Below are 13,063 nucleotides of genomic sequence, written 5' to 3' on the forward strand. Positions count from 1 at the left end.
TCGCCAGCGGATCACATTGCAGAGCCATACAGCCGGTTCACCACGCGATAGGAAAAAGGGAACGTTTTGCAGTGTGAATCTTTCTGGATTCACTATGCTGTGCATTATTCCGCGGTCTAGTGGTTGGGTCCAGAATCGTAGTATTTTTTCTGGTTTTTTTTCCGTAGCCCAGGTGGGCGTCGACGACCCACCATTTGGTGTCCTTCCTGTGACGTTGGCACGCTTCCCCCGGAAGCTCCCACCTTTGGGCGCCGGTCTCCTGTAAATGGCATGCCTATTTCCAAGAAACAGTTTTTTTTCCAAAATCAATTCAACCCTTATTAGTGTCTGACCATGAAATGAGTGAACGAAAAATCCAAAGACACAATCTTTATTTTATTAACAAATAATTTAATTAAAAAAGACATTTAAAAATATTACTAACGTTATGAACAATGTATATACAGAACCTTTTACAGGTTAGCTATTCTGGTAGCAGCCGCAGCATTTCATTGGCCGCAGGAAGTTTGTCAAGGTAGAAGCTTTGGCGCCAAAGGGTGCATAAGTCCTTTGTAAGGCACGGCCGCCATGTGCAAAGGGAGAGTGGATTGGCCGATGGGGGCTTCTGGCGAGACATAATGAGTTTCTATTAAAATCTACCTGAGATTCCTTCCTATGCCTATGTTATTATTTTATTTTTGGGGTCAGGGTGAGGATCCTTGCTCCTCCCCCTTATACCCAGTGGTAAAATTCCGCCAGTGCAGGACGCGAGCGTCCGACGCCAAGTCACGTATCCAGGCACGAGCCAGGAAATGGAGGTGTCTGATTGGTCATTGTCTAAAAGGTGCCTGATTAGTCGTTGTCTACACATTGAAGGGTAAGGTGACAGGAAGGACGCCCTATGCGACTGTACTGCCACTCCACCCTTGACCTTTCACCTCAGCACATTTCTGGATGCCCCCCAAAATTACTCTCCTCGTCTCCCAAATGGATTGTGTCCTGACAATTAGGCTTTGTTTGTTCAGTGCTGTTACTAGGGTCTGGACTTCCGGTCCTTTTCCTGTTATTTCCTGCCAACCTCCTCCTCCCCGCCCCATTAAACTGACCCACCTGGGCGTGGGGGAGACCGGGAAGGAAGGGAGGGGGCCCTCCTGAGAGCAAGAAATGTCTCAAACAGGACAAAGCGCACATTCAACAGCTCTTTATGTGTATGTGTGAGTGGACAGGAGTTGTGTGTGTTTGAGAAACCGCGTGTGTGTCTGTGTGCGATGCTTGTGCGAATGTGGGTTCAGTGTATGCACTTGTTCACAAGTGTATGTATGGGTGACAGGCTATGACAGAGTGAGTATCTAACAGAAATTGTATGTGTTAAAGTATACATGCGTTGTTAAAGTATACATGTGTAAATGACAGCACACGTATGAGCGGGTGTATGTTTGAGATCGTCACATACATGTATGCTGGAAATGATGCATGGCCGAGCACGTGTGTGTGTGCGGATAAAGTTTGCATGGTTAGTATGTGTGTGTATGTCCGAGTAGGCAGAGGGAGGGAAGATTCCCTAATTTTTGTAGGAGAAAAAGACCTTTTCTAAAAGATATCTTTCCTCGCCCACTAAATGCGTTATAAGCCTAGCAATATGTCTGCAAAAAGCGTCTGCACCATAAAAGGAATGCACATAGCAATGGCGAGGAGTTCACCACTCAAATGAGGTGCAGCCAGACACAAGGAAACAACCAATCGAAAAGGATGCTACATTTCTGTAAGTGCCAATAAAATGACAAGGTGCAGTTGGAATTTACCAATAAAATTCCAGTGGCAACAAGTAAGTAAACAGAAATGACCAATCAAATGGCTGGACATAGGCAGGTAGGCATGGAACTGGCAAATCAAATTGCTCGTAAATCACACATAACCGGTAACCTGCACATAAGTGTGATATTCACCAATTAGACATCGCTGAAATAGGAAGGTTAGCAATGACAACGTTTTGGTTGGTAAAAGGCAGGAGAGTTTGGAGTTGCCAATGATGGGCAACAAAGCACGGAATTCACTAGTCAGACAAGCAGAGGACAAGAACCCAGTTGGCCAAACAGGTTATTTTGAGGTAGTATAACTTTACCAGCCAATTAAAATAAGCAGGTGTTAAGCTCACATCCACCAATCACTAGCAAGCAGGAAAATGTCTCACATTTGCTGTACTGTTTTTATACCCACCCCCCACGCCCCTGTACATGCCCAACCTCAGTTTAAGAACGATACTGAACATCCAAGAGGATTTTTGAGCTTTCTCTTCAATTGAAGATTGCCTCCTGAATTGTTCGCGTTCCTGCAAGGCTGTGTGCAATTAATAAACATTAAAGGCTGGGCAACGATGCACAAAATGGCCGCCGCTCATAAAATGGCAACCACTGACAAAATGGCAGCCATTCATTAAATGTAAGTAACTTGAAACTTAAAATGACAGACGCTCAGAAAATAGCACCAGAGACTTTGGAAGCACTTCCTCAAAGGGGAAAAAAGACAATAAGGTGGGATCTAGGCGTTAATGGATTCCATGTGTGTATGGGCATGCAGGTAAAGTTTTGCGTCATGGAGATTTTCGATATCAGTGTGCATCATGGGGCTGAATGTGTACTGGATACAACTCTGGCCAGCATTTTCACAATTTTGTCCCAGTAAAATGCACATTTTTTTTGGTAACAAACAGCAGCCTCAGCATAGGTTTAGGTCGCCAACATGGCCTCCACCCTGTCATGAACGCTGGCCACTACCAGATGCAGACAAGAAAATGCGTTGCCAAGAGCTTCAAAATACATTGTCCGTCTTATGTGGAGAAATCATGAGAAATATGTCCTCACTCTACTTGCTCCTTCCGCCGTCTGTTCCGAATGATGAAACAACAGCAGCATTGTCAGTGTGGTCGAAGCAAAAAAAAACAGCGTCACCATCTCAGAGCCTCCCCTCTAAAAAGACTTTAGGTTTACGCATAATTTGGTTCATGGAAAGGCAGAGAGCCTTCAATATGAAGGTGCTCCTCCCACTGTTATGACGTAACCTTGGCGGCACTGTTGTGACATCACAGCTGCTTCCTTAGACCGCGATGGCACAAGAAGCCAACTTTCTTTGTTTCTTTGGCATTAGGGATGAAGGCGAGGGCTTAGCAGTTCCCTCCTCGCCAGAGGCAGAACCTTCTGATGAGACTGCCCCATCATCGGGTTACAAGGCTTTCCTAAGTGAAGCACTCAAACAGGAGGTGCTTTTTTTCCTGTTTGCCTGCAGGAGGTGCTGTCCATCCCTTCAAATCCAGTTGTGCACTCTTCGTTGGATTTCACTGGAGTACCGGGCCCCGCCAGGCATGGCTGCAGGTTGAGGTGAGGGTAAGCTTCGAGTTCAGCATGGGACGACTAGATGCTCCAAACAGGAGGTCCTGGTGATGGTGGTGTGCCCAGAAACTCCCCAGAGGTTAACGAGTGCCTGAGGTGGGCGTTCCATTCCTGGGCGACGTTACAGTTGCGAACGAAGATTCTGAGGAAGAGGTAGGGCCATAAAGTCATGCAACTTCCTTCCATTGCCAAGGAACTTCCAAAGGCCCTTACTTTCCCAAGATGCCTCGTAGCTGCTTCCATGGCGTCTTTAGTTGCCCAGTCGGGTGTGTGACCTGGTATCCATCCTCTATCCTGTTCAGCCCTCGAAACCCACTTCGCCCCAGCAGCCAGGACTGTGGATTTTCTGCTTTTCAGAGCATGGTCTGGTCTAAGGCAAAGTCATGTGACTTCAAAACAGGTTTCTGCTTGCCCAGGGTCGGCGAGTCAGTATCGCACAGAGGTGGGTTTGGTTTGTGCCCTCATGTTCTGCACACTTGAAATAATCTTCTTCTGGTGGCCGGCCAACGTCACCCCAACTCGGAGCAAGTCCCTGCACAGGAGAGAGAGAGAGAGATAATGAGTTAGATAATGTTTCGGCTACTTGGCCTTCAGCAACACACAATACAGTTCTCAGAATGGCCTGCCTAGGGTCAACCTGCCGCAAAACCTTTCCTTGTACACTCCAGCCGGTATCTGCTTGTCTGCAGAGGTCTTGAGCCACCCTGTGTCATGGCACCATTTTCTCCACCGGCGACCATAAAACGTAAGATGGTGCAACAGTGAACTCTCTGGTAGGGAAGCAGACTGCAGGGCTACTCTGTACCTCTGCTGCTTGCATACTTCAAGTGGCCAGTAGGTGTCACTGCTGCCCCAGGTTTCCTGCTCCAGGTGCCATACTGTACCTGGACACTGGGTACCCCTGGTGCATCTGTGCCTCTACCCTCCCTACACAACCCCATTCACTAGCGCCCGCAAGATGAGACTGTTTATATGGAGCAAAGTAACACAACATTAGACCTAGGGTCTAATAATCTCTCCCCCTGCTCTGGCTCTAACCCTCAATGTGACCTGCAATATGTCTAAGTGGCCCCGGAACCTGACAGTGCCCACATCTGTGCCCATGACTCTCTCTGACCTTAGTAACAAAGACCCTGTGCATCGGTTTAATCCCAGCTCTGCTACGCCCTCTGTGTGACCTTCAGCAAACCCTCTAGCATCCGGTGCCGAGTTGTGACAGCTGCACATGGTTTGAAGAGAGGATTTAGAAAGGACAACGGGAAAGAAACCAGAAGAAAAAGAGCGAGGAGAGAGAAGCTGGCAAAAGAGGGAGGGGGAGAGAGTGTGATGCACAGACAGAAGGGTGAAGGGGTCAAGAGAGTGCAAAGACGCCAGAGAAGAGAGTGCAGGGACTGCAATGACCTGGGCAGGAGGTACAAGGGCACAAAATGGATGGTGGGGTGTGGTGAGGGGAGAGCTGCTGAGGAGAGAGTGAAGGCAGAATATGAAAGGACATGAAAAGACTGGGAAGAAGGGAACAGGAAAGCCAGTAGGGAAAGGAGGGAGTTAAGGAGGTAGCAGGTCAAGAGACTAACCCCCAGATGCATCAAGCATCCATTTTGCGATTCCTTATTAGCGAAAAATAAGGATTCGCTAATAAGGAATAGCAAAATGCGATGCATGAAGAAATCGCTAAAAAAATTGCAATTTCTTAATATTCCTTAATTGCGACTAGCAAATTGCGACTAGCAATTAAGGAATACCTCCCCATCCATTCCTATGGGCCTTTGAAGACATTCTCAATTTGCGATTAGCAATTAGCGAATCGCAAATTGAGAATGCAATTTCAAGGGTGCAGGGGTGTCCAAAGGACACCCTGTTGCACCTCTGAAATTAATCTGTGCACATATGTTGTGCACACACATCTCAATCTCAATTTTGAGATTCCTTAAATTGTGATTTTTGCATTTGGGATGATGCATCCCAAATGCAAAAATACCGGTCGCAAAGGGGCAGATTCTGAGAGTCTGCCCCTTTGCGACCAGATTTTCCTTTCATGCCTCTGGGCCTAAAGGACTGAGGACAGACTGGAGGAGAGGAGAGGAAGAGGGAGAAGGAGAGAGGGAAAAGAGATGAGAGGACAGGAGACTGAGTGTAAATTAAGAGAAACAGAGAAAGCGAGAGAAAGCACAAACGAGAGGAACAGCTAAGACAGAGTATGAGAGGGCAAGTAAGAAAGAGAAAAGAAAGAGAAACAAAGGACTGAAATGGACACACTCCACACTCTCTGGGAATGCTAGAACATTAAATTCTAGTTTGCCCTCCAACCAATGAAAATGCAAACAGGTGGTCACCGTCCCCGCTTCACACTTTGTTGCTTTCATCAAGCATTTAAATGTTCTAAAATTCAACTACTAGTGCATCGTTTAAAAAACACAAATATTGTTTCCCTCAGCAGCTGTAGAGAGAAAATCACAGGCCAAGTGAGAGAAACATAGGAAAGCAAGAGATAGAGACACAACAAGCAAAAAAAACAGCGCTAAAGAGAGGAAAGGAACAAGAAGAGAAGACAGAGCAAGGTGAAATCTGAAGAACCAGTGAGATGGAGACAGAGTGAAAGATAAAACCAACTTGGAGGAACCAGAAAAGAGGAATAACTGAGGTTTTAAAAAAAAGAGGGTAGACAGACAGAAGGAAACTTGGGCTACGAGAAGAAGGGCAAGAGAGAGACTGGAAACAGTGACAGGCAATTCAAGGAAAGAGCAACAACAGATACAACAGGTAGACAAGATTTTAAGTCAAAGTCCTCCGGACTCTTCCGGAAGTTCTACGCGGGGCAGTGCCAGCTATGTGTCGGATGCCTCCCTGTATTTCTGGTGTTTGTGACATGGGAAGACTTAGAGTTATGGACTGGGTTGTGGCAGCAAATCAAGAGATGGAATGAGGTGCAGGGGCAATACGGCTGCCAAAGTTACTCACTCAGTGGATATTTGGCTGACCAACTCGAAGGAGCTGAAACCCGCGTTGGCAAAGTTTTCCTCGTACCGCCCCATCTTGATGGCCCGCAACCACTCGCCCACTGAGCCGAAGGTGGAATAGTGAGGGAGGCGTTGGTCCAGGAGGGGGTGGGAAGGTCTGCAGGGAAGGAGAGAGGGAGCCAAGAGTTACACACACACACAGACAGAGGAGGTGGAAGCTACACAATGGTGTCAGAAGTGGGATCAGTGAGGACAACTCTAGAACAGCAGAAGTAGAAGACACCAAGAGAGATCTGAGGAAAAGAGAGAATAATCAAACATAGATTTAACTGAAGTGGCGTCACACAGCCTTTTGGTTGCAAAACAAAATGATAGCACAATTATTAACTGCTCGGATCACCCTTGGTTTCACCATGATACGCCAATGGCCCAAGTCGAGTCTTGTTTCTGATGCAACCAGTTTTACACTATTCCACTTGAAAATTTGATCAAATATGGCTCTCCGTGGTGTTTCACAAACTTTGAGGCCACTTTTGGTTGGAGACCTGAAGCACAAGGAGGTTAAAGGGTGTGCCCAAGGTTCCACGAAAAGTCACTATGTAAGGCATACAAGGGCTGGGTGCTAGAACCCCCCACCCCCACCCGGCTCTATGAGAAGGTTCTGGAGCCTTCGAGAGGAATCTATAACTACACCCTAGCTGGAGATTTGAAAAATCACAAAAGTGTACACTTTGTTGAAATTTTAAAAACAGCAGAAGAATACCTGTAGTATTGAATCTTTTTATAAAATGGCAGGTAAGAGGAAAAAAGACCAAACACAAAGTGGATTGAGACAGTGGTATCACAGAGAGGAAATAGGCTGAGGAGAGACCCGGGACCTACTTGCCTACAATGAAACGGGGAAAAAACACGGCTTGCTAGAGTGACACTTGCTATCTGTAGAGAAGGATCTCATGCACTCCATGAGAGGTGGGAGGACACACCTTGCAGCCAATAGGAAAACAATTCATGTAGGTATGTATGTTTATGTATGCACGCATGCATGAGGGTATGTGTGTGTATGTGTGCATGGAAAGCCTAGGTTCTCTCTTTGAAAGAAGGTAGGGTGCACGGGGAGACCATTGCAGTGAGAGAGACAGTAATAGAAGGGTAGGGTGTAAAGGAGACCCTTGGAGTGGGGGAGACGGTGATAGAGGGTAGTGTGTATGGGGAGACCCTCAGAGTGGGGGAGACGGTGATAGAGGGTAGTGTGTATGGGGAGACCCTCAGAGTGGGGGAGACGGTGATAGAAGGGTAGGGTGTACGGGGAGACCCTCGGAGTGGGAGAGACGGTGATAGAAGGGTAGGGTGTACGGGGAGACCCTCGGAGTGGGAGAGACGGTGATAGAAGGGTAGGGTGTAAGGGGAGACCCTCGGAGTGGGAGAGACGGTGATAGAAGGGTAGTGTGTATGGGGAGACCCTCAGATTTGGAGAGACGGTGATAAAGGGTAGTGTGTAAGGGGAGACCCTCGCATCGGGAGGGGTGGTGACAGAAGGCGAGCAGAGTTTTAATAAGCCCATGATGCAGGCTGAGCTCACAGACAGCTGCATCCTATCAAAGGCTGCTCACAAACAGCCATGGCGAGGAATGTGCGAATCCCATGGGAGGGCAGGCGGTGGTAAGGGGGCAGTGAGGGCAGACATGACACGGTGTCCTGGACCTCAGGCCTGCAACTAATCTCTTCTTTGCAGGCTCTGCTCACTTCTGTGGATGTGCCGTGCGGCGAGGGCGGCAGGAGGCACTGGGAAGGCCTGGCTGTCCTAACCTGCCCTGGCTGTCCTAACCTGACCTTGGATATAAACCTATGGAGCCCTGCTCCATCGTGCCACACACTGACATGCTCCTTACTCTCACCACCCAAGTGTCTGCCATCACAACTACACCCTGAGATTTACAGTAGCCAAATGCAGCACTGATACCATTACCCAAACTAGAACCTGGCTACAGAACCACGCCTGGGGTCCAACTCCAGCCTCAAGCATGAGGGCTGACTCCAGCCTTGAGAACGAGACTCGACTCCAGCCTCGAGTACAAGGATCGAATCCAGCCTGGAGTACAAGGATCAAATCCAGCCTCGACTACAAGGATCGAATCCAGCCTTGAGTACAAGGATCGAATCCAGCCTCGAGTACAAGGATCGAATCCAGCCTCGAGTACAAGGATCATCTCCAGCCTCAAGCATGAGGTCTGAGTCCAGCCTGGAGTACAAGGATCAAATCCAGCCTGGAGTACAAGGATCAAATCCAGCCTGGAGTACAAGGATAGAATCCAGCCTCGATTACAAGGATCGAATCCAGCCTGGAGTACAAGTATCGAATCCAGCCATGAGTACAAGGATCAAATCCAGCCTGGAGTACAAGGATCAAATCCAGCCTGGAGTACAAGGATCAAATCCAGCCTGGAGTACAAGGATCGAATCCAGCCTCGAGTACAAGGATCGAATCCAGCCGCGACTACAAGGATCGAATCCAGCCTCGAGTACAAGGATCGAATCCAGCCTCAAGTACAAGGATCATCTCCAGCCTCAAGCACGAGGTCTGAGTCCAGCCTGGAGTACAAGGATCGAATCCAGCCTGGAGTACAAGGATCGAATCCAGCCTGGAGTACAAGGATCGAATCCAGCCTGGAGTACAAGGATCGAATTAGCCTCGATTACAAGGATCGAATCCAGCCTGGAGTACAAGGATCGAATCCAGCCTGGAGTACAAGGATCAAATCCAGCCTGGAGTACAAGGATCAAATCCAGCCTGGAGTACAAGGATCGACTGGAGTACAAGGATCGAATCCAGCCTGGAGTACAAAGATCGGATCCAGCCTCGAGTACAAAGATCGGATCCAGCCTCGAGTACAAGGATCGAATCCAGCCAGGAGTACAAGGATCAAATCCAGCCTGGAGTACAAGGATCAAATCCAGACTGGAGTACAAGGATTGAATCCAGCCTCAAGTACAAGGATCGACTCCAGCCTTGAGTACAAGGATCAACTCCAGCCTCGTGTACCGGGATAGACTCAGCCTTGAGTACGAGGCTCGATTCCAGCCTCCAGTACAAGGATCGATTCCAGCCTTGAGTAGGAGGCTCAACTCCAGCCTCGAGTACAAGGATCGATTCCAGCCTCGAGTACCTGGATAGGCTCAGCCTCGAGTACGAGGCTCGACTGCAGCCTCGAGTACAAGGATCGACTCCAGCCTTGAGTACAAGGATTGACTCAGCCCTGAGTACGAGGCTTAACTCCATCCCTGAGCATGAAGCTTGACTCCAGCCATGAGCTCGAGGCCCAACTCTAGCCCCGAGCATGAGGCTCGACACCAGCCCTGAGTACAAGGATTGACTCCAGCCATGAGTACAAGGATCGACTCCATCCTTGAGCACAAGGATCAATTCCATCCATGAGTACAAGGATCAATTCCAGCTCCAAGTAGAAGGCTCAACTCCAGCCCTGAGCTCAAGGCTCAACTCCGGCCCTGGGCTCAAGGCTCAACTCCGGCCTCTAGCATGATGATCGACTCCAGCTTTGAGCATGAGGTCCGACTCCACCCCAGAGCATGAGACTTGACTCCCGCCTGGAGCGCAAGGATCGACTCCAGCCTCTAGCACGATGCTCGACTCCAACCCCAAGCACAAGGCCCAACTCCAACCCACATACGAGGCCCAACTCAGCTCCGAACCTAAGGCTCGACTCCAGCTCGAGCATGAGGTCCAATCCATCCCAGAGCATGAGAATTGAATCCAGCCGCCAAGCACGGTGCTCGATTCCAACCCCAAGCACAAGGCCCAGCTCCAGCTGTGACTACGAGGCCTCACTCCACTCCTGAACATTTAGAACAATTCCTCCCTGCCCCTAAGGCCCAACTTCAGCTCTCTGCAAAAATCGCAACTCCATTCCTGAGCACGGGGCACTACTCCAGCCGGAAATAAGTGCACAAGTGCAGCATAAAAACACCTAGGCAACCCCTGCAAGAGGTGGGTAGATTATCAGACATCATGCGACATGATGCCGGCAGCAAATACAGGACCTGAAGCCCGAGCAGAAGTAAGAGCGCCTCGAATGAACACAAGTAGCGTGTGGCGCTGTGTGCAGTGCAGATGAATGGTGATAATGCGACCATTGCCAGAGCATCCCAGGACAATGACCGGGAACACCAGCCACTACTGACGAGGGCTCTGTGGCCGGCCTTGGCATGGGCTACTCCTCTTTAGAAGTGCCTTGGCTTCAAGGCGCGTGTTTCCTCACTGGCTGAGAAAAGCATGCATTGGACGCCGATGGATTCCAAGGATTTCAGGCTCTGACCAGAAGCTCCAGGAGGGGTTAGACTGGTAACGAGTCTTGTGAGCCAACAGGCACGGGGTCCAACCTCAACGGAGCCGCGTGAGTGAGAGCGGGCCCCTTCGCCACCTCCTGGTGCCTGAGTTCCCTCGCCTCACTGAAAGGAAAGCTCTCATGAAGGGATGAAAGTGGGATATTTACATTCCCGCGTATTTCCTGCCACACTAAAGGGATTGGACACGCCGTCACCGTCCCTTGGACACGGATCTGCCTGGCCGGGCTCATGTGCCACCCTCGTCCCTCTCAGCGGGCAGTGGGCACGGTGCCAGCCCCGCTCGCACGTCCACTGATCCGGCTCCAGACACTCGAGGCCGCGGCTCTGACAGGCGCTTCCCCTCCGGGCTGCAGCCTCCCTTCCTGTCCGCCATCTTCGTGAACTGCGACCTCCAGGCAAGGAGCCCGCCAGACTGGAGCCCCGTGCTGGGGGGCGCTGGCCTGGAAGAGGGCGCCCCCGAGAGTCTGGGAGCAGAGCAGTGTGCGAGACAGGAGGGACCCCCAGACTGAAAGAGATGGGGAGCAGTGTGCCGAGCCCTGGGGGACCCCCAGACTGAAAAAGAAGGGGAGCAGCGTGCCGAGCCCTGGGGGACCCCCAGACTGAAAGAGAAGGGAGCAGTGTGCTTAGCCCTGTGGGGCCCCTAGACTGAAAGAGATGGAAGCAGTGTGCTGAGCCCTGGGGGACCCCCAGACTGAAAGAGAAGGGAGCAGTGTGCCAAGCCCCATGGGACCCCTAGACTGAAAGAAATGGGGCGCAGTGTGCTGAGCCTTGTGGGGCCCCTAGGCTGAAAGAATTGGGGAGCCGTTTGGCGAGCCCCGTGAGACCCCCAGACTAAAAGAGTTGGGGAGCAGTGTGGTGATTCTTTCCCGGGCAGTGCTGACCTTGAAGAGGGGCCATCAGAGACTTTGTGAGAAGTATGTTGCTTGCCAGTAGAGGGTTCACGGTGCCTCAGCTAAAGGGTGTCTATGGTGTGCCTGAATGGCACGAAGCCCCCTTCTCGCCCAGGGCAGTGTCTGTGAATGCAGGGGTGCCAGGGAGGCAACGTTCCACATCTGGGACGGACGATGTCCAACATAGACCAAGACACTTTCCAGCTCAGCCAGTTTGCTCTCAGAGCTGGCCCGGTGCTGAAATGCATAAGACCCCCCCCCCCCATCACAATTAGGGAGTGAGTATTTCCCCCCTGAGGTACAATATTCATTCTCCAAGGCACCAGACGCCCTGTTCTCAGTCTCCGCAATGAGTGTAAGGGCACATGGGAGCAACACAACAGGAGGGCTGGAAGTACGTCTCCGAGGGACTCAAGAGGCGTCCATTTTGAGTCGCATGTCTATGAGTAAGAGAGACTGTGGTAAGGCGAAATATGGTACAGAGAGACGATTATTTCAAACCCCAGAATGCACTGGGGTTGTCATTGTAAGCAGGACTTGATAAAGAATGGGTGGGGCTACTGTTTTTGAGTGGGTGGTAAATCTCCCGATAAGTCTTAAGTCTGTATATAATTTTTAAAAAGCAATAAGAAAAGAAATCATTTCGATTTGATTTTATGTACGTAAAAAAGCAACATAAAGTGAACCTTTCATCAATTTTTCGAAATCTTACATTTTATGTCAGTACCAATTTTTTTTAACAAAAATAAAATAAAATCTATAACTCGGTAGAGTCGATCTTATTGCCCAATATTAAAACTCCTATTCGGTATGGAGTTCACACACCTTGCATCTTCTACTACATATTAGAATCTTGGGTCTGGGCAACAAACGCCTTCATTCGTTATCCCAAACTACTCGCTCATTCAGCATGGGGTGAGTGGGTGCATTATCCCATATTCGTTTGACATGTTACTGGGAAAGGAAGGCCGGTGGCCCTTTATTGAACTAGGGCCTTTCAGTTCAATCTGGATCCAGCCAGCGACTTTCAACATGCTTATCTCGTACATGCGAATCTGTTGTACAAGAGGCCACGGTAATGGAGAATAAACTCAAAAATACTTTAAAAAAATTTAAATCCACCATCACCAAGTTTTCTCAAACTTAACCCAATGCTCATATAGGGCTGGATTCACAGGAATTTAATCTGTTAACCTAAATTTCCTCTTTAATCCAGCGAATGTGTTCCCCAGAAGATACCTCTTATTTCAGTAATGCTCTTCTATTTTATTCCTAAATTTCATCGAATCACTCCCATACTATAGGTTCAATGAAGCTGCCAGGTCCTCTGTAGATGTCTTTATTCCTCTTGGTCTCAGGTTGTAGGGCAACCAGGGTATGTCTTTGGTACACACAGTCTGCCCTATAAAGAGCAGCACCGGGAGTAGTTAGCGGAGTTTTGCTACGCGGAACTCCGTGAAGTTACCCAAAAACTCTGCGGAATTCCGCA

At 49.4% G+C, this 13,063-nt stretch overlaps 1 protein-coding gene across 3 annotated transcripts in view; it reads right to left on the reverse strand.

Moving 5' to 3' along the window:
* Window positions 1–354: 354 nt before the first annotated feature.
* EPHB4 (EPH receptor B4) overlaps window positions 355–13,063 on the reverse strand; it is a 108,430-nt gene continuing 95,721 nt past the window's right edge. The window contains exons 15-16 of one of the 3 annotated variants that reach the window (XM_078669994.1): window positions 6,324–6,479; window positions 670–3,897 (exon numbers count right to left, since the gene is read on the reverse strand). In XM_078669994.1, coding sequence (XP_078526120.1) covers window positions 3,792–3,897; window positions 6,324–6,479 — 262 coding nt within the window. In that variant the 3' untranslated portion in view covers window positions 670–3,791. Of the gene's footprint in view, window positions 3,898–6,323; window positions 6,480–13,063 lie in introns of all 3 variants that reach the window. The other 2 variants (XM_078669995.1, XM_078669996.1) reach the window with 2 other exon arrangements.

This window comes from Lissotriton helveticus, chromosome 12 (genome assembly GCF_964261635.1).
Source record: "Lissotriton helveticus chromosome 12, aLisHel1.1, whole genome shotgun sequence".
In the NCBI taxonomy this organism is placed as follows: domain Eukaryota; kingdom Metazoa; phylum Chordata; class Amphibia; order Caudata; family Salamandridae; genus Lissotriton; species Lissotriton helveticus.